The sequence below is a fragment of the Hypanus sabinus genome, chromosome 7 (assembly GCF_030144855.1).
Source record: "Hypanus sabinus isolate sHypSab1 chromosome 7, sHypSab1.hap1, whole genome shotgun sequence".
Taxonomy (NCBI): domain Eukaryota; kingdom Metazoa; phylum Chordata; class Chondrichthyes; order Myliobatiformes; family Dasyatidae; genus Hypanus; species Hypanus sabinus.
In genome coordinates this window covers 58,822,469-58,849,515 of record NC_082712.1, presented here as the reverse complement: position 1 = coordinate 58,849,515, position 27,047 = coordinate 58,822,469, and the positions used below count along the sequence as shown (strand labels likewise).

At 43.2% G+C, this 27,047-nt stretch overlaps 1 protein-coding gene across 2 annotated transcripts in view; it reads right to left on the bottom strand.

Annotated features, from left to right (window-relative positions):
• Positions 1–27,047, bottom strand: part of tjp2a (tight junction protein 2a (zona occludens 2)) — a 143,005-nt gene that overhangs the window by 103,031 nt on the left and 12,927 nt on the right. Inside the window, exon 1 of one of the 2 annotated variants that reach the window (XM_059974719.1) lies at positions 24,707–24,884. The exons of the other annotated variant lie outside the window; for it this stretch is intronic. Coding sequence (XP_059830702.1) covers positions 24,707–24,727 — 21 coding nt within the window. The 5' untranslated portion in view covers positions 24,728–24,884. Of the gene's footprint in view, positions 1–24,706; positions 24,885–27,047 lie in introns of those variants that run through there. 2 annotated transcript variants of the gene reach the window in all.

Genomic DNA, 27,047 nt, shown 5'->3' with positions numbered 1-27,047 from the left:
CCCAGCTTCCCTTCTGAGCCACAGAGCCAGACTCAGTGTCATACGCCTGCCCGCTGTGTCTTCCCCCTGGTAGGTAATCCTCCCAAACAGTATCCAAAGTTGTATACTGATTATTGAGGGACTAGCCACAGGGGAACACTGCACTGGCAGAGTACTGAGTGCCGCGGGCAGCAAAAAGGAAACATCCTACTCTGATGCCTTTCAAATCACTGCCAGCGACTTCAGTCAGGCTTGTTTGAAGAAATCTCTGCCCAATTATTATCAACACATCAGCTGCAGCACAGGGATGCCATCAACTTGCCCACCCCTATACTCCACCTAGGAATGCCTACCATTTCATCCTGATCACCTGGCTGTCCTCTTCCTACCAGCATACAGGGAGAGGCTAAAGAGCAAGATTCCAGAGGTAAGGACATCAGTGAGGTGGTCGCAGGAGGCAGAGGCAGGGTTGCTTCAGGTGGGTTGAATGACCCATGTTCAAGGACTCAGAGGATCTGAATGAATGAATATGCAGTGGTTGTCACAGATTTTACAGAAACAACCATAAACAAGTGTATCCCCACAAGATAATTCAGTCTTCCCCAACCAGGAGTGCTGATGAACCATGAGATGCACAATCTGCAGAGGGTCAGGTTAGTGGTGTTCTGGTCTGGTGACCGCAGGAAAGCCATCTCACATGCGTACTGCCAGCTCTGGAACAAACTTGAGTCACTGAAGGATGCACAGCAGCTGTGGCAGGGTTAAATGCCATCAACTCCTACAAAGTGAAACCAGCTGATGACATAGGTGATAACAAGGTTTCGCTCCCAGATGAGCTCAATGCCTTATATACTTGCTTTGTCCTTCAAAATATGGAGGCACCTTCAAAACCTCTGACAGCTCCCAATGACCCTGTGATTTCAGTCTCTGAGGCCAATGACAAAGCATCCTTCAGGAGGTGAACCCACGGCAAAGCCCAAATACTAAAGCCCTCTACAGATCGACTGGCTGGAGTGTTCACTGATATCTATAACCTCTGCTTCGACGTCCGATTTGCCCACCTGCTTTAAGCAGGGTTCTTTTATACTGGTGCCAAAGATGATAACTTGTCTTAATAACTATTGTCCAGTAGCCCTTGCATCCACTGTGATAAAGTGTTTTCAGAGAATGGTGATGAAACATATCAACTCCTGCCTGAGAAGCAACTTGGATCCACTCCAATTTGCCTACTGGCACAACAGGATCACAGCAGATACCATTTCATTGGTTCTTCACTCAGTGCTGGAACATCTCAGCAGCAAAGACATATACATCAGGATGCTCTTTATCAATTATAGCATTCCATACTATCATCCCCTCGAAACTAATCAATAAGCTTCAAGACCTTGGCCTCAATGCCTCCTTGTGCAACTAGATCCTCAAAGTCCTCGCTTGCAGACCCCAGTAGGTTTGGATTGGCAACAACATCTCCTCCACAATCAACACCAGCACAGGTGCACACAAGGCTGTGTGCTTAGCTCCCTGCTCTACTCACTTATTCTTATGACTGTGAGGCTAAGCACAGCTCCAATGCCATATTTAAGTTTGCTGACAACACCACTGTCGTTGGCCAAATCAAACATGGTGATGAATCAGCATACAGGAAGGAAACTGAAAATCTGGCAGGGTGGTGGCACAACAACCTCTCACTCAATGTCAGCATGAGCAAGGAGCTGATTATTGACCACAGGAGGAGGAAATCTGAAGTCCATGAGTCAGTCCTCAGAGGTGTAGACAGGCGACAACTTTAAAGTCTTTGGTGTTGTCACTTCAGAGGATCTCCACCATTCAAGTCATGTTCTTTTCTTGTTGCTGCCATCAGGGAGGTGCTACAGGAGCCTTAAAACCCACACCACCAGTTTCAGGAATAATTATTACCCTTCAACCAGAAGGGACAAACATTTACCCCAACACAGATATGCTCCACAACTCAAGGGTACACTTTCAACGACTCTTCATCTCATGTTCTCAATATTTATTCCTATTGATTACTTTTTTCATTTTTTACATTTGCACAGTTTGTCACCTTTTGCACATTGGTTGTTAATCCACCCTGTTGGGAGTGATCTTTTATTGATTCTATTGTGTTTCTTTTATTTACTGTACAAGAAAATGAATCACAAGGTTGTGTACGGTGACATAAATGTACTTAAGATAATACATTTACATTGAACTTTAAGGTATTCATTAAAAAGTGCATATGAAGCAATTTTCAAAGTGGAGTAGAACATATTCCAATATTAAAAATTTTAATCCAATCAAATGGCTATGATGAGGATTTTTTAAAATCCTGATTTCAAAGAATAGACTCATTCACTGACATGCAAAGAATAATTTGTGTTCTTGGCAACTGATGCATCATACATGGGTTATTATATTGTACAATTAATAATGGCACACTCACTGTTCTCTGTACTAAATTTTACTAAAAGCTATGGCAAGGCCAATTGTGAAAGAATAAGGCAATGCTCCATCACAAGGTCAAATAAGGATTCACAAGAAACATCATTGTTTGGAAGGAAGAATGGTGAAATTCAGTGCAGCAATTTGCACTGAAGCAGCATTTTCTTTTAAGTGCTATATATTTATACATTATGCTTGGAGCCATAGACTTCAAGCTCCATTATAAAACAGGAGCTGATGGCAGGACCACGAATGCTGTAGTCAATTGGAGATGTTCAACCCACCAGAATTTGAACAATTCCAGAGAAGAGAAGGTGCAATAATTTACAAGGACTAGGGGGAAAACAAAGCGACAATAAGACCAGAAATCTATGTAGTTGGCAAGTGAGTGTTGGCTAAACAAGCAGAATGAATTAAGATATCATCAGTAAAGCTTTGATCAAATTCAGAGAGCAGCATAGGAAATTGGATAGGAAATCAGTAGTAAACAGGACAATTATGAAGGGAGCCCAAAAAAGAAACCGGAGAGGATTCATACACAGAATCTTTGAAGGTATCAAGACCAGTTGAACAGACAGAAGACTACAAGCTGGATAATCAGTATTTAAAAGAAAGTAGCAAACAATATCACTTGGCTTGTGCTGGAATGGTGAAAAAAAACTCTGCATAGAATTTCAAAATTAGCATGTTCCACTCATATTAAGTGTCCAAACAAACTTTCTAAAAGTCTTGTTGAAAGGTCTCAGCCCTAAATGTCAACTGTTTATTCATTTCCATTTGCTGCCTCACCTGATGAGTTCTTCCAGCATTTCGTGTGCATTGACCTGAATCATCAGCATCTTTGGAATCTCCTAATTAAATTAGGTGCCTTTACATTGCTAATGCCATTGTTTTCACCACATACAGATTTTTATACCGCAGAATGCTGATTTCTAATTGAGAGCTCAGTTTCCCAGAGTAATGTAAATATACAGAACAATCAAAATATATAGTATTTAGATTGATCTCGTTGCTTATGCTCCAATCAGGCCTCCTCCCCAATACTATCAATATTTCATAGTTATAGACCATAGAAAAAGGCCCTTCTGCCATCACATAAGACAGGCCATTCAGCCCATTGAGTCTGCTCCATCATTCCATCATGGCTGATCCTGGATCCCACTCAACCCCATACACCTGCCTTCTCGCCATATCCTTTGATGCCCTGACCAATCAGGAAACTATCAACTTATGCCTTAAATATACCCATGGACTTGGTCTCCACCGCAGTCTGTGACAGAGCATTCCACACTCATTTCCACTAACCCCACTTGCCTGTATTGCCACCTTTACTTCTATCCCCTCCTTGTGCTATTCATCCAGCATTACCTTAAATATACCCTTTTCTCCAAGAATAAATCCCACATTCCAATTCATTTTGCCCCAAGTCACTAATAAACTCCACAGGGAATGCCTTACATTTATGACCCCCAATTTTATTCTTTCGCCAAACTGGAGTTACTTAGTATGTTACTTACAGGTAAAACTCAAGGAAAAATGCATCTTTTTACAAGTGAATCTGTCCTCCAGCTAAGTACAGATCGATACTATTACAAAGTGTTCCATTAAAACTCTGGCAAAGTATAAACCTTTCTAATCCCAATAAACCAACCGAATTTCCAATTTACAGTGCCTTCAGTTTACTACAGTCGATTCCGGTTAACTGGGCCACATCAGGACCAGTACATTTTGGCCCAATTAAGTGGCCGCCCTAATCAGCTGAAGATACATTGAAGTATTTCAAAGGTTTATAAAAGATGAACTACCATTTAACTAACTGTTTAGGCATTTAAATGAAACACAGAACAAATTTATAACACTACTACAGTACTATAAATCGGCGCATTAGTTCCTAATAGTTACCAACGGAGAAGTTCATCTGCTGTGTACTTTCAATTGACTGTCAATGAACAAAATCAGCTCAGCACCTTAATCCAGATAATGGATATCCTTCATACAATGTTCACATGATTACATCCTCTAAATCATTTTTATTGTAACATTCAAGATGGTTGCCAATAGCTTCATAATTCCTAACTTCTTGAAGTACAGAAATCATTTCATTTTGACTCTTGGCTGTTTCTGGCATCTCTGATCCTGAATGCTTGGAACCACAGTGAGCAAAACAGTTTTGAATTGTCTAAATGCATATTTCTCACCGACTATCAGCGACAAACATGACTGCTTTTTCAACACAAACACACACAACTGACATTATTTAAAAGCTGATCGCTCTAAGCACTATGTCGTGTCTAAGAGCCATGCAAATGCATGCGACTGATGCTAGATTGAAACTGTTCAGCAACAGTCACCTGTCCCAAATGAGTGGAATATTGCCCCAAATAAACAAAGGGAATCCCTGCTATTTTCTCTATTTACTTTTTGCTCTTTAAGAATTATGCCAAATAAATGGCACAATTAACTGATGGCCCAGTGAACGTACATAATTTTCATACCGAAATCAGCTTGCAGTAGAGGCTGAACAAAAGTTTTGTTAACCCACTGCTTGTTTTTCCTCTGTTTTTCATAATTTTCATCAGTAGCACGGCAGCGGCTGCTTTATGAAAGCTTTCTGGCAAATCTTTACCAGGTTTTCCCAGCGTAAATGAGGACAAAATGTCATGATATTAAAGGAATAACTAACCTGCCAATCATCTTCCCTTTCATTTCCAATACATGAACTAGAACTTCATTTTAGCTGACTGCATTAAACAAAGCAGGAGGCACAAGATAATGACTTAGCTTTGGCTCAGTGGCTCACTCTCAAATTGGAGTTATACAGATGTGGTTTCTAATCTTTTTCAAGACCCTAGAATAAAAGATTTACACTGATTCAGTACTGAAGATGATGCAATTAATTAACATCTTTGTTTTTTTTAATAACTGCAATGAATTACATCTTCATTTTTTAATAACTGCAGCTCCAGAGAAATTTCCTGTTGATCAAATAAGCTGCATGTGAAAATGTTGGCCCTGCCAGACAATCTAGCCTGTCTGAGACAACTGAGCTCCTGGCAATTCAGACTCTCAATCCCCAATGAAAACCACAGAATTTCTTGGCAGAGATGAAACAGTGGAAACTTCCTGATGACATACTACGGATAGAACAAACTTTTTAAAGCTAAATAGGCAACAACATTGTTTTAGACCAAAACTCAGTTCTACAGCTTTCCTTTGAACTTTTTCCAAGATTCCAATTTCACCCAGATGTGAAAGCCATTACCACTTGTGTATCCCAAGGACCAACCACAAAGACCTGGATTGTATATTTCAAATTATATAGATTGTTTCTGCAAATATACCACATTGGTTTAAGTTATAGCTTCATAGTATTAGTTGTGAAGGTTTAAAGTTATAGATCTCTTCTAATATATATTTATCTTATCTCAAGTTCTTGTAATGTTCATGTATTGAGATGTCAACTTAGTGGGCTCTTGTCTTGGATAGAGAGAATGGGGTTCAAATCCCAATCCAGAGTTCCACTTCTGTGCTTTCCAGCAATTGTAAATATCTAGGTTAACTGAAGAACTTCAAGATAAACTATAATTTTAACAGCTAGTAATAACCAGGTAGTGGGCTTGATACAGGTAAATTAGCTTCTCAATTCCTATGCATCTTCAAAAAAATACCGTATTGGCTACAGTGTACCAAGATATCATGAGCCACTAAAATGATGAGACAGAAATAAAAACTCTGTCTCTTCATATGCACACACTTTTCATAAAAGCTATTCAATTACCTTGGGGGGGAGGGGGAATCAGTGCTGCTGCCAGCTAATTTAATTTGGCCCAACTATGGTAGATTCACCCAAGCAACTAAAAAAAATGCCTTAGCACATGCTTAGCATTAAAAGGCACTCCCAGTGCATAACTTTTGGAGACAAATTTAAATTTACCACTCCAAGGGGAGCTGCAAAGTAACAGAAAGAAAGAAATTGCAGAGTTATGGGGACTGGGATGAGATAGACGGTTCCTGCATAGAGTTGGTACAGTTTCATTAAGATGGATAGCAGCCTCCTCTGTTGAAATCATAGAATATGATAACACATGAGTGGGTCTATAAGGTAATCATGATGGTCAGAACTGGAGAAGTTTAGTCAGGTTTAACTAGAATAGGATGAAGGGTGATTTAATTAAGATTCATAAAGTCATGAAAGACCCAAATAGAGTTGATCAAATTAAACAAATTAACTAATTTGTTTAACATAGAGAGACAGATTTAAGGTAACTAACAGGATGTTAGAGGAGAACTGAGGATGTTCTCTTCCCTCCAACTCACAAAAGGGGCAAAGGTGATCTGGCAACTTTATTGCCTGAAAAGGGTGGTAGAGGAAAAGGTTTTAAATAAACTGTATCGGCAAAAACAGGGAAGGCCTGTGGTGAACGACATATACCTGTCTGGACACGTCCCTCTGCTGACTGCTCCTGTGGCTCCTCCCACAGACCCCTGTATAAAGGCGATCAAGGCCTGAGCCCGGCCTCTCAGTCTCCAGGATGTAGTATGGTGGTCACTCACTGCTTGTTCCTTCTTCCAGTCAGTAAAAGCCGATATCTCGCCTTTACGTCTCAAAGTGAGTTATTGATGGTGCATCAATTTTATTGACTGGAAGTTTTAAGACATGGAAACCGTTTTAAGTCCGGAAAGATTGGATTTGGACCCCCAAGACCCTGAAGCAGCTCTCGCCTTTGAACTCTGGCTTGCATGCTTCCAATCATACTTGGAGGAGGTTCGTGCATCTGACCCCGCCGTTATGCACAGAATTCTCCTCTCGAGGGTCACCCCAAAAATTTATTCCTTTATCAGGGACCTGCCGACCTATGAAGGGGCACTGGACGCCCTCAAAAGACAGTATCTGCGGCCGGTGAACACCGTATACACAAGACATCACTTAGCTACACGACGACAGCGGCCTGGGGAGCCAAGCGCCGAGTTTCTCTGAGCCCTACAGACACTCGTCCAAACTTGTGACTGCAAAACGCTCACGGTGGAACAGCATGCAGAGCTCCTGGTAAGAGACGCCTTTGTTACAGGACTGAGGTCGGTGTACTTGCGTCAGAGGTTGCTGGAAAAAGCCGATCTTACCTTACGCTCGGCGATCGAGACAGCCGACATGCTGGAAGCTGCTCTGCACAATGCTGACGCTGTCCAGTCGCGCGATTCCCCGCCGGTTCCCGCGAATGAATTCGCCAACGCCGCTCCCAGTCGCGATTCCATGAACTCCCCGAACCCGACCACGGCGGCAGCCCGTCAAAAGCCCGAGCTGTGTTATTTCTGCGGAGTCGTAAAGCACCCCCGAAAACGCTGCCCGGCGCGAGAAGCGACTTGCTCCAGCTGCGGAAAGCGGGGCCATTTCACCAAGGTCTGTAAGTCTAAACTACGAGCGGCATGCAGCGCTGCGGGTGAGACATGGGGGCCGCCATCTTGCATGCCCGGATGTGGGCGGCCATCTTTGTCGGCGTCAGCATGCCCCACCCCCGACCCGCCGGTGTTTACTGGGCACCAAGACGGCTCAACTCTGGCCACCGTAACCCTTGACCAAAGTGCCCCACACCAGCTTGCAAGGTCAATGATGGACATCCTGGTGGAGGGGCACAGGACTAGCTGCCTGTTTGACACGGTCAGCACTGAGAGTTTTATTGACCCGGACACAGTGCAACGCTGTGAACTCGTGACACGGCCGGTAAGTCAGAGGGTCACTTTGGCTTCTGGGTCGCATTCCACAGACATCCGGGTGGGTTGTGTAGCAACATTAGTGGTGCAGGGCACAGAATATTGGAACTTTGCGCTACTGGTCATGCCTCAACTGTGCGCGCCTGTGTTATTGGGGCTGGACTTCCAGAGCCACCTCGAAAGTGTGACTATGGCATATGACGGGCCCCTCCCACCACTCACTGTCAGGAATCCTCAGTTTGGTGGGACTTCGCCATATACCCCACTACTGACCGCGCACACACCGAACCACACTTCCCACCCAGCACCATGCCGACAGCTGCGCTACCCACAGCACTTGCAGTCTCTCCACCCTCAAGGTCCCTCCCCCATCGCTGTTCGCCAACCTGACCCCCGACTGTAAACCTGTGGCAACTAAAAGCAGGAGGTACAGCGCGGGGGACAGGGCCTTCATTCAGTCAGAGGTGCAGCGGCTGCTCAGGGAGGGGATCATTGAGCCAAACACAAGTCTTTGGAGGGCCCAGGTGGTTGTTATTCGGACTGGGCAGAAAGATAGGATGGTCGTGGACTATAGTCAAACCATCAATAGGTTCACGCAGCTTGACGCGTACCCCCTACCCCGCATCGCGGATATGGTCAACCAGATAGCTCAGTACAAGGTGTACTCGACAATAGATCTGAAATCCGCTTATCACCAGCTCCCCATCCACCCAGAGGACCACCCCTGCACCACCTTCGAGGGGGGTGGCAGGCTCTATCACTTCCTGCGCGTCCCCTTTGGTGTCACGAATGGTGTCTCTGTCTTCCAGAGGGAAATGGACCGGATGGTGGACCAGTACCAACTGCAGGCCACATTTCCCTATCTGGATAACATCACCATCTGTGGTCACGACTGGCCAGATCACGACGCCAACCTCCAACGATTTCTCCAAGTGGCCGCAGCTCTGAACCTTACTTATAACAGGGACAAGTGTGTGTTCAGAACCACCCGACTCACTATCCTTTGGGTATGTTGTGGAAAATGGGGTCATTGGCCCTGATCCCGACCGTATGCGCCCCCTTTTAGAACTCCCTCTTCCCACGACTCTCAAAGCCCTCAGACGGTGCCTGGGTTTTTTTTCCTATTATGCCCAATGAGTCCCCCATTACGCAGACAAGGCACGCCCCCGGTCAAGTCTACCACTTTTCCCCTCTCTGCTGAGGCCCGCGCGGCCTTCAGCTGCATTAAAGGGGTCATTGCCAAAGCAACGATACATGTGGTGGATAAGATAGATAGATAGATAGATACTTTATTCATCCCCAAGGGGATATTCAACATTTTTCCAGTGTCCCATACAGTGTCGCAAAACTAATTACATACAGTATTTAACTCAGTATAAATATGACATGCATCTAAAATCACCCTTCCAAAAAGCATTAATAAATAGCTTTTAAAAAGTTCTTAAATAGTTTACTAAAGTGCATTGAGTGGTAACTTAAGTTCAGTCCTAACCCCGGCACTTTAACATGTCTTGCCCCTGGTGGTTGAATTGTAGAGCCAAATGGCATTGGGGAGTAATGATCTCTTCATCCTGTCTGAGGAGCATTGCATTGACAGCAACCTGCCACTGAAGCTGCTTCTCTGTCTCTGGATGGTGCTGTGCAGAGGATGTTCAGGGTTTTCCATGATTGACCGTAGCCTACTCAGCGCCCCCCGCTCTGCCACCGATGTCATACTCTCCAGGTCTGTGCCCACGACAGAGCCCGCCTTCCTTACCAGCTTATTAAGACGTGAGGCGTCCCTCTTCTTAATGCTGCCTCCCCAGCACGCCACCACAAAGAAGGGCGCTCTCCACAACTGACCGATAGAACATCTTCAGCATCTCACTACAAACATTGAATGACGCCAGCCTTCTGAGGAAGTACAGTCCCTTCCAATGGATAAGACCATTCCCTTCCAAGTAGAGGGTGATGCCTCTGACTTCGCACTGGCTGCTACACTTAATCAGGAAGGCAGGCCAATAGCATTCTTTTCTCGTACCTTTCAAGGCTCTGAACTTCGGCACTCCGCAGTGGAGAAAGAAGCCCAGGCCATAGTGGAAGCTATTAGGCACTGGAGGCACTATCTCGCCAGCAAAAGGTTCACCTTGCTGACCGACCAGCGCTCAGTTGCGTTCATGTTCAACAACCAACAGCGGGGCAAAATCAAAAATGATAAGATTTTGCGGTGGAGAATAGAACGCTCCACCTACAACTATGATATCCTGTACCGGCCTAGCAGACTCAATGAGCCCCCTGATGCCCTATCCCGGGGAACGTGTGCTAGCGTACAGCTTGACCAGCTATACGCCCTTCATGCACATCTTTGCCACCCGGGGGTCACCCGATTTTACCATTTCGTGAAAGCCCGGAACCTGCCGTACTCCCTGGAGGACATCAGGACGATGACCAGGGACTGCCAAGTCTGTGCTGAGTGCAAACCGCACTTCTACCGTTCTGAAACAGCGTAACTTGTCAAGGCCACCCGCCCTTTTGAGCGACTGAGTGTTGACTTTAAGGGCCCCCTTCCCTCCACCGACCGCAATGTCTATTTTCTCAATGTTATTGACGAGTACTCACGGTTCCCCTTTGCCATCCCCTGCCCCGACACCACTACCACGTCCGTCATAAAAGCCCTGCGCCAGCTCTTCACTCTGTTCGGGTATCCCTGCTATATCCACAGTGATAGAGGGTCCTCCTTTATGAGTGACGAGCTGCGTCGGTACCTGCTGGCTAGGGGCATTGCTACTAGTCGGACCACGAGTTATAATCCCCGAGGAAATGGACAGGTGGAGAGGGAGAATGCCACAGTGTGGAAGGCCACACTTTTAGCCCTTAAGTCAAAAGGGTTGCTGGTCTCTCGATGGCAGGAGGTCCTCCCTGAGGCACTCCACTCTATCCACTCCCTGTTATGTACGTCCACCAATGCCACCCCTCATGAACGCCTATTCTCTTTTCCCAGGAAGTCTGTCACTGGGACCACCCTACCAGTTTGGTTGACGTCCCCAGGGCCAGTGCTGCTCCGGAGATGTGAGGAGTACCAAATACTCCCCGCTGGTCGAGAGGGTTCACCTTCTACATGCGAACCCCCAGTATTCCTACGTGGTCTTACCTGATGGGCGGGAGGACACGATCTCTGTCCGCGACCTGGCGCCCGCAGGAGCAGCAGACCACTACGCTGAACACTCTCCAGTAACTATGAGCCCTGTACCCGAGGTGACACCGCGCACACCAGGCCCTACACAGACTCCTCAAGACACTCATATACCGGGTGTTTCGTACGCGTATATACCAGGTGCCCCGCACAAGCATGAGGGATCTCTGACGCCTAGTGGGCTGACACTTCCAGTTAGCCCGGAACCAGCACAACCTCCATCTCAGGTGCAAGCACCACCGGCTCCTATGCAATCACCACCACCGGCTCCTGTGCAATCACCACCACCGGCTCCTGTGCAATCACCACCACCGGCTCCTGTGCAATCACCACCACCGGCTCCTGTGCAGTCACCACCACCGGCTCCTGTGCAGTCACCACCACCGGCTCCTGTGCAGTCACCACCACCGGCTCCTGTGCAGTCACCACCACCGGCTCCTGTGCAGTCACAGCTGGTGCTACGTAGATCGCAGCGACAGATTCGACCACCTGATAGACTTAACCTGTAAGAAACTTCGCCACATGGGGATTCTTTTTAAAACAAAGGGGGGGTGAATGTGGTGAACGACATATACCTGTCTGGACACGCCCCCTGCTGACTGCTCCTGTGGCTCCTCCCACAGACCCCTGTATAAAGGCGATCAAGGCCTGAGCCCGGCCTCTCAGTCTCCAGGATGTAGTATGGTGGTCACTCACTGCTTGTTCCTTCTTCCAGTCAATAAAAGCCGATATCTCGCCTTCACGTCTCAGAGTGAGTTATTGATGGTGCATCAAGGCGACAGAGTAAATCTTGCATATTAGTGCTGATCTAGTTTCTTTAGAGCTAGTACAGGCTGATAATCTCTTATCCGAAATGCTTGGGTTGCCAGAAGTGTTTCAGAAAAAATCCAAAATCTGATTTTAGAATATATAATGAGAAAGCTTGGCATCGCCATAATTTCTAACTCTGAATTTATGTGCTATCGATAAGCAGTCTTTGTCTTACACTTGTTCAGCATACACATGCACTTAACAGTGAAAGTGATTACATATCATTAATATGATGAAAATATAATGTGTGCACGGTAACGATAACAGTGTTGGGAGAATACCTGAACCAGCTGTTAAACAAAAAGCTATGGCATGCTTTCAGTCTCCACTTACAAAGCCACGTTTTGATTAAAAGGTTACAGTACACTATTTGTATTTTGCTTTTCTCAGGTTTTACGTAAGGCAAAAAAAAAACAGCATTGTAGAGTTGTTCTGGTACTAAACTTTTGTGATCAGCAGGTGCCTTTTCTTAAATTTCTGCAACCAGCCTGCTATATATTCAGAATTACCTTAAATTTTCAGTTCATTGCAACAGACCTTTGCTTGTTTCATGTTCAGCATAGAGTTAAGCAGCATATCTTCACTACAACACTGCCGATACACAACTTGAGATCTTCATTTTTCACTTTATGCAATGTTCTTCTATTCTTCATTAACTTCTGTTCATTACATACACCAGGTCACTCCTCAGAACTGTCTGTGGTGCACAGAGACCTGCCTGTGCATTGCCTGGGAATCTTTCCAGCGTCTTGTGAAATTTTCCATTTGTGACGTCACATCGGCGCTCAAAAATAATTCGGATCTTGCAGTTTTTCGGATTTTGGAATTTCAGATAAGGGGTACTCAACCTGCATTAGGCCAGACAATAGATAATTACACCGGATGATATATGTAGGGTACAGGTATAGATTTATGTTGACAACACTGAAAAGTGGCCTCCTTCTGTGTAGGAAGTTTCTTTCTCTACAATCAGCAAATCCAGAAATTTTGGCAACATTGTACAGAAAGCAACACATGACTAGATGTGGTAGAACTCAAGAGAGGAAAACAAGTCACTGCACAGGCATGCAGCTTTTTTAAAAATAATAACTACCCAAGAATGAGAGAAGATTGTACAATTAATGTACAAAATGTTCCAAAAGTAGAACACTGAACAGTACAGACACTTCACCCTACAATGTTGTGCCTACTCCATGATTGATCTAACCCAGGGGCGTCAAACTCATTTTAGGTCACGGGCCGGATTGGGCAAAATGCAGCTTCATGCGGGCCGGATCAGTCGGGCACGTGCGAACGCAGCTTTCATTGCCTCCGTTTTTTCAGCTTGTTCTCATGTGTCTCAGTCTCTACTATAACTACAAAGTGTTTCATTTCACAAATCCCGTTTCTTATGAAGAAGACTGCTGAGCAAGCATTATTTTTATGATTGGTATTAACTTATCATAGGCTTCATATCGCCGGGCCATTAATAATTAAAATAATAGATCTATCTAACATCATCTCGCGGGCCGGGTATAATTGTACGCCGGGCCGGATATGGCCCGCGGGCCTTGAGTTTGACACCTATGACCTAACCTGTCCCTCCCACATAGCCCTCAATTTTTCTTTCATCCATGTGCCTATCTAAGGGTCTCAAACGTCCCTAATATACTGCAGCTACCTCTGCCACCAACCCCAACAGTGCACTTAAGGAACTTCCAACTGTAAAATAACTTATCTTTCACATCCTCCCTGAACTTCTTTCTACCACCCCCCCCCCCCCCACCCACTCAGCTTAAAAGAATGTTCCCTGGTATCACCCATTGTCACACTGGTGAAAAAAGGTTCTTGTTGTCCACTCTATCTATATCTCTCAAAATATTAGAAATATTAGGCAGCTCTATCAGTCAAGTTACCTCTCATCCCCCTTCACTCCAAAGAGAAAAACCTTAGCTCACTCAACCTTTCCTCATAGACATGTACTCTAATCCAGGTAGCATCGTGGTAAATCCCCTCCGCACCCTCTCCAAAACTTCCACATCCTTCCTACAAATGAGGCAACCGGAAATTAATACAATACTCTAACCAGAGTTTTCTAGAGCTGCAACAGTACCACTCGCTCCTGAACTCAATCCCCCATTAACGAAGGCCAACACACTGTGCACCACCTTAATCACCCTAACACCTAGAGCAGCAGCTTTGAGGGATCAATGTTCTTGAACCTTAAGATTTCTCCGTTTTCCCATACTGCTAAGAATTCTACCATTAAATTTTAACTCTGTCTTTAAGCTCTGTTCCAAAGTATCACTTCACACATTTCTGGACTGAACTCCATTTGCCCAGCTCTGCATCCCGTCTATATCCCATGGTAACCTATGACAAACCCCTTCCTATACTGTGCATGACATCAACCTTCATGACATCTGCAAACTTACAAACAAATCCTTCCACTTCCCCATTCCTGTCATATTATAAAAATCACTGAGTAGAGGTTCCAGAACAACACTGGTCATGAACCTCGAGGCAGAATACACTCCATCTGCTACTCAGCCCTCAGCCTTCTGTGAGTCAGCCAATTCCAAGTCCACAATGCCTGGTTTCTGTGCATTCCATGCTCCATGATTTTCCAGGATGAGCCATACACAGGGAAACACTGTCAAAAGTCTTACTAAAATGCCCGTGTCCTATCTTCAATTGTTTTGTCACTTCCTCAAAAACTTCAATCAGGCTTGTGAGGCATGACTTACTCCTTACAAAGCCTTGCCAAGTATTCCTATTAAGGCTGTGTTTCTCCAAATGCTCATACATCCTGTCCCCAAGAATCCTCTCCATTAGTTTGCCTACCACTGACATAAGCATCACTAATCTACAATTCCCAGGGTTAACCCCATTACCTTTCTTGAACAAAGGAACAAGATCTGCTATCGTCCGATCTTCTAGTACTATCCCTGAGGCTAGAGAGGATACAAAGACTATTGTCAACAACCCAGCAATCTTTTCTTTCACTTCCCATAGCAATCTGAATTATATCCCATCAGGCCCTGGGGATTTGCCAATCCCAATACAACACTATCTCTTTCTTAACCTCACCTTGGACACTAGCTTGGACGCTGACAGTAAGAATGATCAAAATCAAGAAATGAAGCAAATCAAAAAGAATCATGCAGTTTGAGTACTGCTGACTATGAAACTCCTCGGATTATTGTAAAAATCTCTCTGGGATAGGCAATAAAAGCCACCCCAAGTTCAAAGTAGAAAGCTTCAACAGTGTTCCATAACATGAGGATGTGTTTTTGAACATGACTGAAATAAACAGCAAGAAGCACTGTAGCTTTACTTCCCAAAAGTAAGGCAAAATGTACTGACAACTGGCATTTATACATCATCTTTAGTTCAAAACTCAACAGATATTTCACACAAAATTTGATACCTAACAACATATCATTTTAGTGGGACTGAATAAAAGCTGTGTCAAAGAGAAAGTTTTGAAGGAGAATCCTATAAGTCAGGAAAAGTATAAGTAGAATAGTTCAGCAAAAGAATTACAGAATACAGGGCCTTGATAACTTAAGGAACTGCTGCCAAATGTGGAGTGATTGAACTGGATGAATAAAAGGCCAAAACTGCCACCTAATGGAAGCTTTTTGAGCAAATGACATACTTGTGACATCCAATTAGGCAGAGAACTTAAATAAAAATTAAATGAACTGAATCTTGTGGTGTGGGGCTAAGATGATGTGGAGACGATGTCCACACAGTGCTGATAAAACATCATGAAGTTAGATAACACCAAGCCTAAACTAATTTAGAAGCGACAATAGGAAGACAAGAGACAGTAGGAAGCAAAAAGATCAATTATCCACATGAGAAAATCTGAAAAGTAATCAAACTGAGCATCAGGAGACACCAAGATTACCTGTTCTAAAGTTATCCACCAAGTTGCAGCCATTACAGTTTTGGAAAGGATAGATTACATCTACATGTCACCCTTGACCCCTCCCTGACCAGAAGGTTCACAATAAGATGCTTTATGACATCACAGACCTCCAGAAAATTAGATAAAGTTAGACACTAGAATACCACAGCACAGTACAGGCCTTTCCTTTTGCATAAAAACAGCTTCTGTTTTTGATACAGATGTGCAATCCTGGAAAAGCCTAGATATGGATGAGGAATTGGTCGACCATCTATTAACCAGAGCTGCAAAATCAGGAGGAAATATATAGAGCTGCAAAAAAAGGGATGAGAAAGGAGTCGAGAGAGTGTACAACCACTAGAGAAGACTACAAATTGGCTGTTTAAGGAAAGAGGGCTGAGGGGACCCATTTGTGTTTTTGTTCCCAATGTACAAAGAGAGAAGTGATAGCACAGGTAATCTAAATAATAAATTATCAACATGGGACCTGGTCCTTTGGGTCAATTAGTTTACCCTGGTGTTAATACCTTATGTCTGTTAGGGTGTATTCTGGAGTTAGGGGATATGCAAAATATTAATTTCACCAGCAACCAATCTTCAAACATGAATGTGGATTGGATTGGATTTAAAATGTGGCCTGAACAATAGTTTTCGTGGAGCTATGCACTGCAGTTGATTGCAAACCTGATAATGCTGATTAACATTCATTTGGGTGTCTGAAGTGTGGGTGTAAAGAAGAAAGTATGTGAAAACTAACTGTAATTCAAAGGAAGCATTGTAGATATATTGCAACTGTAGAATTCGTTGTTACCTTTGACCTTTAGCAGATAAAAATGTCATGTAAACACACTGGATGAACTCAGCAGGTCGGGCAGCATCCGTTGAAATGAGCAGTCAACGTTTCAGGCTGAGACTCTTCGTCAGGTCTCGGCCCAAAACGTTGACTCTCATTTCAACGGATGCTGCCTGACCTGCTGAGTCCATCCAGCTTGTTTGTATGTGTTGATTTGACCACAGCATCTGCAGTGTACTTTGTGTTTACATTGTCATGTAATATTGGACTGGGAGGCCTCTTCCTCTGAGCGTCTGAATATGATGCCTGCTGCTTGTTTTTGTTGAACAAACCACCTTTATATCACCTTGCTTCAGTGTCTCTCACATTACAACAATATTGAGTATAAAGGATGGGGTATAGGCTATGGTGGTCCACAATCTAGGCCAGCTTTTAAATTGATCATTCAATGGACAGCAAAAGGCTCCAGCACCCTGGAGAGAGGACTGAACATCCTGGAGAGCAAAATTGGCTCGCGCCTTTGATCTGGGCCAGCACTTAAATTGTCTATAACAGTGGATTTTATCTCATTTAGGACCTGGCTACCGCAAAGGGCCCGGTGTCTAGACCATGTCACCCAGAGACGCTCCAAATCCAGATTTCACTGCCCAGCCCAAAGCCGCTCTCAAGCTCTTCAGATCTGCTTGGTGCTCAGAGCGATCCAACCTCACACCAGAGCCAGTTGTACGGGCACCAAATCTCCTCTGCCTGGGCCCCAACTTCTCTCAGCGCCCAGAGCGATCCAACCTCACACCAGAGCCAGTTGTACGGGCACCAAATCTCCTCTGCCTGGGCCCCAACTTCTCTCAGCGCCCAGAGCGATCCAACCTCACACCTGGTCCAATGGTACAGGCCCCCAAATTCTCCTCTCGGCACCCAGAGTGATGCATCCTTGCACCTGGGCCAGTCGTACGGCTGCCAGAACTCCATATGCGATGATTCTGCAACACACCATCGCGGCTCATCCCTCCACTGTTTAACTTCACACATTACCTCAGAAAAGGTATTTTTAGTGATTATTTAGTCAGATTTCTTATCTTTTTAACTACCAGAGAATTGTTCGGTTGAGTCATCTCAACCATAAAAACCACCTAAGTAAGAAAAACATCCAAGCATGTTTTCTTCATTTAAAATCCAGGAAATTAAGGCTTGTCCTTTTACTATTTAGTTGAAATAATTTTACAACTCATCAGTTCTGCAATATACTAATAGTCTGACTTACTGATGCATCACTGACTTTAATAATAGGTAACACAAAGTACACTGCAGATGCTGTGGTCAAATCAAGATGTACAAAACAGCTGAATGAACTCAGCAGGTCGGGCAGCATCCGTTGAAACGAGCAGTCAACGGATGCTGCCCAACCTGCTGAGTTCATTCAGCTGTTTAATAATAGGTTCTGCTTTACAAATCAAAATCATTACAATATTAATTTACCAATTTATCACGCAAAGTGAAAATTAGAATAAAAGCTGCAGTGCAGTTTAATTGCTCCATCTGAGGTCCCCTCAGACCAAATTTTAAATTCACAGACTGCCTTCCACCGCAGATTAAAATGGCATCCCCAGTCTCACCCACCAACCGCAGCCTGAAGCCTACAGAATAACAATGTGGAGGCTTTGGAGAGGATGCACAAGAGTTTTACCAGGATGCTGCCTGGATTAGAGGGCATATGCTATTATGACAGGTTGGAGAAATTTGGGTTGTTTTGCCTGGATAGCAGAGAGTCTGGGGAGACTTGAAAGTAGTTTACAAAATTGTGCGGTGCATCGATAGGGTACAGGTGGCCCATTTTCCAAACGTTCACTTTATGACACCTCACTGTTATGAAGGACCTACATTAGTTACCTGTTTTCACTAACAGAAGGTGTTTTCAATGTTACAGCAGCGCACGCCCCGAGCAGCCAAGCTCCTCCCCCGGAACTGCATTCTAGACGCCATTGCTTGAACACGTGCCAGTGAGTATCTGTGCTTTGTCTCGATTTATTTTGTGCATCCATTAGCAAGATGTGTCCTAAGGTATAGGAAAAGCCTAAGAGAGTTCGTAAGGGTGTTACACTTAGCGTAAAACTGGACATAATTAAGTGTTTCGATCATGGTTAACAAAGTAAGGACATTATCCATGCATTGAACTTGCCTGCGTCCACCATTCGCACTATTTAGACGTAAAGAGCAAGAATCTTGAAAGCTGCCCATGTTACCATTGGTTCTGCTTGTTACATAGTGGTCTCTTTTAGTCTGCTGGGAACTTTTTGGCATCTTCATAGTTTAACGTTTACTGGAGAGAGTGCTTTGGCTGATACTGAAGCTGCCGAAAAGTTCCCAGCAGAACTGAAGAAAATAATTACAGAAGGTGGTTATTCGTATAAGCAAGTGTTTAACTGTGACGAAACTGCAATTTATTGGAAAAACCTCCGACTCAGCCTAACACACCATCATCAGTGTGCTTGCTGTCTTCCCAATTCCGGTAAGTGAAACTACACTGCACATACATTATTTCTACTTTATATAGGCTGTGTATTTTTACGTGTTATTTGGTAATGACTTGGCAGCTTCAAAGCTTAAAGGTTACTGGAGAGAGTGCTTCCACTGAGAGCGCTTCCACCCAGAACACTTGCGTGAGATTTTCGCTACGCTTGACAGTGCTGCAATGATTGCAGAAAAGTATTTCTACTTTCTATAGACTGTGTATTTATCGTATCATTCCTGCTTTTACTAGATGTTAGTGTTATTTTAGGTTTTATGTGTTATTTGGCATGATGTGGTAGGTTATTTTTTTTAGGTCTGGGAATGCTCAAATTTTTCCCATATAAATTAATGGAAATTGCTTCTTTGCTTTATATCATTCCGGCTTACAAACCATTTCATAGGAATGCTCTACCGTTGGGCAAACCTGTATTTCTTCCCCAAGGGTTAACATGTCTAATGGCATGCATTTAAGGTGAGCGGGGCAAGTTCAAAGGAAATGGACAGGGCAATTTTCATCCATATACATAGAGTGATAGATGCACTGCCAGGGGTGGTGATGAAGGTAGTTAAGAGGCACATGGATAGATGTGTAGATAGGTATACGAATGTGCAGAGAGTGGAGGGGAGGTGCACATTTACCTCCACTACCACCCCTGGCTGTCTACTTTTATCTATGTGCCCATTAATTTCATACATTTCTCTCAGGTCTCCATAGAGTCTCTGTGAATCCAGAGAAAACAATCCAAATTTGTCCGTCATTACAGCACATGCCCTCTAATCCAGCGAGCATTCTGGTAATTGAGGATACTATGTAGGCAGAAGAGACCAGTTTGGTTAGGAATTTAACACCACACTGTGAGCCAAAGGGCCTGTTCCTGTGTTTGCAACCAACTCCAGTGCACAGCTCCAGGAAAACTACTGTTCAGGCTGCATTTTAAATCCAATCCATAATCCACAATCATGTTTGAAGATTGGTTGCTGGTGAAATTAATATTTGTTATATCCCTTAAGTCCAGAATACAGCCTAACAGACATGTTCTATATTGTAATTACCTTTTATCCACTGATTGCCTGCTGTTGTGCCCAAGTAATTAACAAGATTGATTCTTCCTGCTTGGGTGTTGATTTCTTCCCATTTCCTCGCACATTTAAATTGTTAGGTTAATTGGACACTATAAATTGAAACTCATCTGTTTCTAAGTAGAAACTTGGAGAAAAGATATGGGAAAGGTGTTGAATGATACATGGGAGAAAATAAAAGTGAGATTGTCATAAGATTACTGTGGATGGTAGCCCAAAGGGCCCGTTTCCTCATTAAATTAATATTTTGCTTTCATACAATCTTGAGATCTAAGACAATTCTCCTTTCATACATCATTTCCACTTGTATGATTTTGATGACTATTTCAATAAACATCTTGGTGCTTTTCATCCCCCAAAATTCTGCTGATCAAGTAATTGGTTTACCAGAGAAAATAAAACCATATTACTTTCAACTTAGAAACCAAATCTTGTTAACATTCTCCACGCTTGTTTCAAGTGCTTGTTTATAAACTAGATTACTAGTATTTCAAGAGCAACACACACAATATTACAAAATATTAATACAGTATATCCACCTCCAGTTGTGGTATAGCATTCTCCACCTATTCAATAAACCCTCATTTCAACATTTTTAAACCCCTTGATATTTATCCAAGTCATTGTATCGACCATTGAAAACTATTCCTTAGTATTCACCAATGATTAGAGATATTTTAAAGATTTACCAGTCTACAAATCTTCCAATTTTTGGGTTCCTTACAAAGGAAGTTTTAATCTAATTCAAATATATCTTTACTGTTTCTTTATCTTCCTTATCACCATTACATACGCATCACCTAATATCACTTTATGACATACAAATGGTCTTGGATACCAACAGCTACATGTACATTGTATTTTATAGGATTGTCTTTATACTTAGTGCATTTTAGGCTGCATAGGATTCCCAATAACAATGATTTTTTTCTGCTTTACACACAAGTACTGAAGAATGCCAATAAACAGTCTATTTCACTACCAGAACGTCTTGGTCAGAACAGTACATAATAGTCCAAAGAGAGCTTTTGAATGGGTAGCTCAAACTCAACAATCACTTTCTTGGTTGGTTTTACAGGTACAATGACGTGACCAGGATGATAGCATGAAAGATCTCACTCTGTGCGTTTCTTCAAAACACCCAGAACCTCTGCACCACAGCAAGCTGTTCCCTAGCTGCCACAGCAGGGGTTCCCAACCTCTTTTTTTTTGCCATGAACCAATACCTTTGAACAAGGGGGTCCGTGGACCACAGCTTGAAAACCCTGGTGCTACAAGGATACAATCTCAGCCTTCCCTTGCTGAAACGCCCCACTGCATGAGAAATATGGGCAGCGATATAATATTGGATAAGGTTCATCAGCAGTGGTTTGAGGAGTCTGCTCACAATCTGCTTCCAGGTGCATCGGATGGATTTGAATGCAGCTCAGAGTACATCAACTTAGCACAAGAGGACCTGCTACCTGCCTGAAAGCTGCTGTTCTTTCAGAATGGGAATTATTCTCCAGTATATATATACACACACACACACACACTGATAGAAGAACTCAACAGGTCCAAAAGCTTGCAACATTCCCAGCCAAGACAACTCATCAAGACTAGAAAGGAAGAATAAAAGGGTAGGGAGAGGGGCAGAGGCTTGAGCTGGCAAGAGATTATTTGATCCAGGCCTGGGGGGGGGGGGGGGGGGGGAGTGAAGAAAGGGAATGATGCAATAAACTGGGAGCTGATAGGTGGGAGAGACAAAGGACAAAAGGGGGAGGATTCTGATAGGACAGAATAGACCCAGGAATAAAAGAAAGGTGAAGACAGATGGTGAGAGCAAGGGTGGAGAAGAGGAGGGGTGGTGGGGCAACAGAGATAAGGAAAAACAGAAGGAGGGAATGGTTACCAAAAGGCTATGAAGTATTGCTCCACCAATCTGACTGGCTTCAACATGCTACCAGTAGGGACTGCCAACCAGCACATATCATATACTTCTTGACAGTGAAATTCAGTGTACTCACGGGAGGGGAAACCTATGCCAAATGGGAATGGGATGTTGCAGGGAGAGGACTTTACAGTGCAAGGCCTCCACATCACAAAATGCACAAGGACAAGATATATGTGTTGTGATTTTTAAAAAAATTCTGCTGTACATAACTACAAATGCTTGGATGGCAAAATTAAAACTGTCAAAATTGCATGTGTGTATTTTAATAAGATATTTAATTTTATGGAAAGCTCTTGCAGAATTAAATACTTCTATTCCTGCTAATTACAACTAATATCTGCTGCAATGGCCTTGTGTAACAACATTTTACAAAAAGTCTACATTTCTTTTGTAAATTTAACCATATTGGCTTGGCTCAAAATGGCTGCCTCAACATGATACTGGTATGAGTAGCAGTGGTTTACATGCAATCCCAATAGCCAGTGGTTAATAAACAGCCGGCTAGTGGCATAGTGGCATCAGTGCTGGACTTCAGGGTGAGAGATCCCCAGTTTGAATCCGGCCAGCTCCTTTGCCCGCTCTCCATCCATGCCTGGGGTGAGTGTCGAGCTAGCTTGTAAAAAAAAACCTGGAAACATGGCGAACAATGAAGTGATCAATGCAAAAAGCTTGTCATGATGGTGCCCCGACGACTCCACCAGGAGTTAAGGGTGCGCGCGCACGTGCACACTCACATTAAACACAAGATTTTTGGTAAATGCTGGAATTGTTAAGCAACTCACACAAGGAGGAACTGGAGGAACTCAGCAAGTCAGGCAGCATGGGAAATGTACAGTCAATGTATTAGGGGCCAAGGCCCTTTATCAGGACTGGAAAGCGAGGGAGCCCACCAAGAAGGGGGGAAGGGAAGGAGTACAAGCTGGCAGGTGATAAAGGACACCAGGAGACGGGAATGAAGTTGGAAGAGGATACTTGGAAGTCATCTATGATGGCTTTCGTTCTGTTGATCTATTTATGGGTTACTTATTTTATTAGTAACGTTATTACGTTATTTATTTATATGTGGGAGTAAAGGGTTGAAGGGGACAGAATCTAATAGGAGAGGAGAGTGGATCATGGGAGAAAGTGAAGGAGGAGGGCAACCAGCGGGAGCTGATGGGCAGGTGAGGAGATGAAAAGGTAAGAGGGTAAACAGAATGGACAATGGAAAAGGGGGAGGGGAAGAAAAATGCTATAAGTTGGAGGAATTAAAATTCATGGCATCAAGTTGGAGGCTATCCAGGCAAAAACTTTTTTGGGATTTAAGATGAAAATATATAAACTTACCTTCAATACTCATGATTTCATTTCCCAAACAAAATAAAGATTGTGTTGACCACCTTTGTAGCATGGATGCCTGGTGGCATAGCCAGATGTCTTTCCGTTTGTGGCATTTGTAACTGAACGTTTGCTATTTATACATGCAAAGAAAAGTCTTTTTTATCGTGTAAACTGCAGAAGTTTTCCATTATCATGATATTAGATTAGGGAAACAGGGTAATACAATTATTGAGTAAATCATTTCCAACTGATCTCACCATCGGGTCAGCCACCCTCTCTGTGTAGAATTAGTCATTGCTTTTTTAAAAGAAGCCAAACAATAGTGTCATGAGCACTTCCACTGTTAAATGGTTTCCTTAAACATAGATGGAAGGTCACGGACAGCAAAATATTAACTGTTTCAAACTCCATATCAGTTCCGTATCTGCCCACATTTAAATTTTTTTTATATAAAGATTAAATGTGCACAGTATACACAACAACCCTTTAAACACTTACATCAATAAACACTGGATGGAATTACCATCTAAGAGCCAGAACTCTGCTTGGGAACTATTAAGGCATTATATTTCATCATATATATGTCATTACACGCGTTGCAGTATCTCAATCATTTAGTAAATCCAGTCTTACAGAAAAGGACCTTCTGCCCATTACATCGTCTTGCCCCTCAAATAAAAACACCTAAGTTATCCCAATCTCTCTTTATAGAGCTCCATATTTATTTTGTCAAGTATACGTCAGTTGTCACCATGGAAATGGTGGGCTGGTGGGAATGTTTCAACGCTGAACGGTTCTATGATCACTTTGGTTTCGTTCGGTCTTGTTTACATGACAGTTCCCTGTACATAAATTGTAACCGTATTCGCAAATTTCATTACTATTTCAGTTACATTATCTTAAGAATACTTTTACCGCAACTAAAACTACAGCTAGAATTTTAACTTTAAGAAAAATGCGGGCGGGTTTAAAAAAACAGTTAAGATTGTCGTGGGAGGAGAAGGGTTCAGAGAAACAAAAGATCGGTAGAAATTCAGTTACAAAACAAGATGCGATTACAATCACCTCTCCTCTTCTGACGGGCATTTTTCCTGTTGAAGCGATAGTGGGCTAAATATCCGTTCACATCAATGCGAGTTGGGGTCTGCAGAAACAAGTTTCCTCACAACAAAAAGGTAGCTGATAGCTGGGTGAAGTTACGCTAACCACCTCCGAGTACTGAATGAGTTTCCCCGAAACTCGCAACAATGCTGGTTGCAACATTCTTATTAAACCTTCGGGATTGGACACTGCGACTTGGGGCGGGTGGGAAAGGCAAAGAAAGAACGAACTCACATTACGCTACTTCGAGCGCAGGGCTCTGCATCTATAGTTGCAATACTTGAAATTAGTTTATCAAGAGATGTACACAGAGTGTTGCATTTGACTGTTTTACAAATAGCCTATTGGTGATACTCCCTTCCCCGCCTCCCTTCTGTGTGCAAAATGGCATGCTCCACATATGGCCAACGCCTCAGTGCTTTTTGCAAAAAGGATGAAAGAATCCAAACTTTAAAGGAGTTTGACATAATTGTGCTTTAACGCAGGTTACAGTTAGCAATGGTTTACTGGGTTAATGTAAGGGGACATAAAGCAGCTTTTCCAATATTGGCAACATTAGCACAGTGTTGGGAGCAGTGCATTCATACGTTTTGGGTGGATGGGAAATGAATGGGCACAAAATCTTGGGTTGTTTATTGCAGAACCTTTTCCTGTCGCTGCTCCATGGTTTTCCACAGTGGCTGTAGTTAACAAGCCTCAAGGAAAAAAAAATCAAGATGAAGAATGATTGTGTATCAATGGCACAGATAGTTTAACAATACTTGCAAGGCAGATTATGGCTTCTTAGACTTCATACATATCTACACCTATGGTTCAAAAGATCCGCTGATCAGGTGTTTCTGTTTATGCTTCAAAGTTTCAGGCAACTACTAAGAAAAGATGAACAAAGTATCGGTATTCACGTCTGAGATGGTTGCAATCATTTTAGCCTGGGATGAGTCGAAGAAGTACACCTTGATTATTTATTTTGGTGCTCTGATTTGTTCTGTTTTAACATCTACTAAAACAGGTACTTCGAATTGTAAGCCAGACATTTGTCTTGAGATTGGACAACATCTGTTGAGGTTGCTGGTGCATATATTTCTTATGGGTCGGGTCCCTGACCTTGTTGGGGTTGAAGGGAACAAGGAGACAGGGATTTAAGCCAAGCAATCACATCAAATTAAGGACATAAATGTAGTGGTGCCTTTGGATAAAGGGGAGGTGAAAGCCATAATAGAACATAGAATAGTACAGCACATTACAGGCCCCTCAGCCCACAATGTTGTGCTGACCCTCCAGCCCTGCCTCCCATATAACCCCCTAACTTAAATTCCTCCATATACCTGTCTAGTAGTCTCTTAAACTTCACTAGTGTATCTGCCTCCACCACTGACTCAGGCAGTGCATTACACATACCAACCACTCTCTGAGTGAAAAACCTTTCTCTAATACCCCCCTTGAACCTCCTTCCCCTTACCTTAAAGCCATGTCCTCTTGTACTGAGCAGTGGTGCCCTGGGGAAGAGATGCTGGCTGTCCACTCTATCTATTCCTCTTACTATCTTGTACACCTCTATCATGTCTCCTCTCATCCTCCTTCCCTCCAAAGAGTAAAGTCCTAGCTCCCTTAATCTCTGATAATTAAAAAGTCTATTCGATCACTGTGGCAACAAAGTTCAGATAAAGAAAAAAAGGACAGCATTTACAGTATCTAAAATTCAAAGGATAGTGGGAGATGGGTATAAAGGGGAAGGGGAAAGAAGTTATACTTACACATTTATGTATTGGACATACTAGGTTAAATAATTCCTTTCTCTGAATTAATAGGTGTGATTTGGGCATTAGTAGGGAGTGCACTCATCAAGAAATGGAGCAGCTTATATTGTTTGAATACAATTCCTATGAAGTGCAAAGTGAAACCTAATTGCTAAATTGAGATCTTTGGGATAGGCACAATTTGACTTGTAAAGTTTGTTAGGATATCACTGCCATTGTAATGTATATAAGTGTGTAGTTAGTTTTCTGAAAAGTATTAGACAGCTTGATATTACTTGAGTTGTGGGGGGGGGGGTTACTTCCTGTCATTTTGCTCCACATTCCAACTCAGAAGGTGGCAGTAATGCACATTATTTGGTCTGCAAACCTCCATTAAACCTTACAAGAAAAAGAATTGTGCCTCATCAGCTGCCCAGTGGTCAGTACTCTGAAAAATGCAGAGAGACTCTTGCTGCACTGCTGAGAAAGATAATGTTCTTCAGGTAAAACATGAGATTGAGGCCTTGTTTAGCTTCTCGGATGAAGACCATCTAATAGCTGAAAAACAA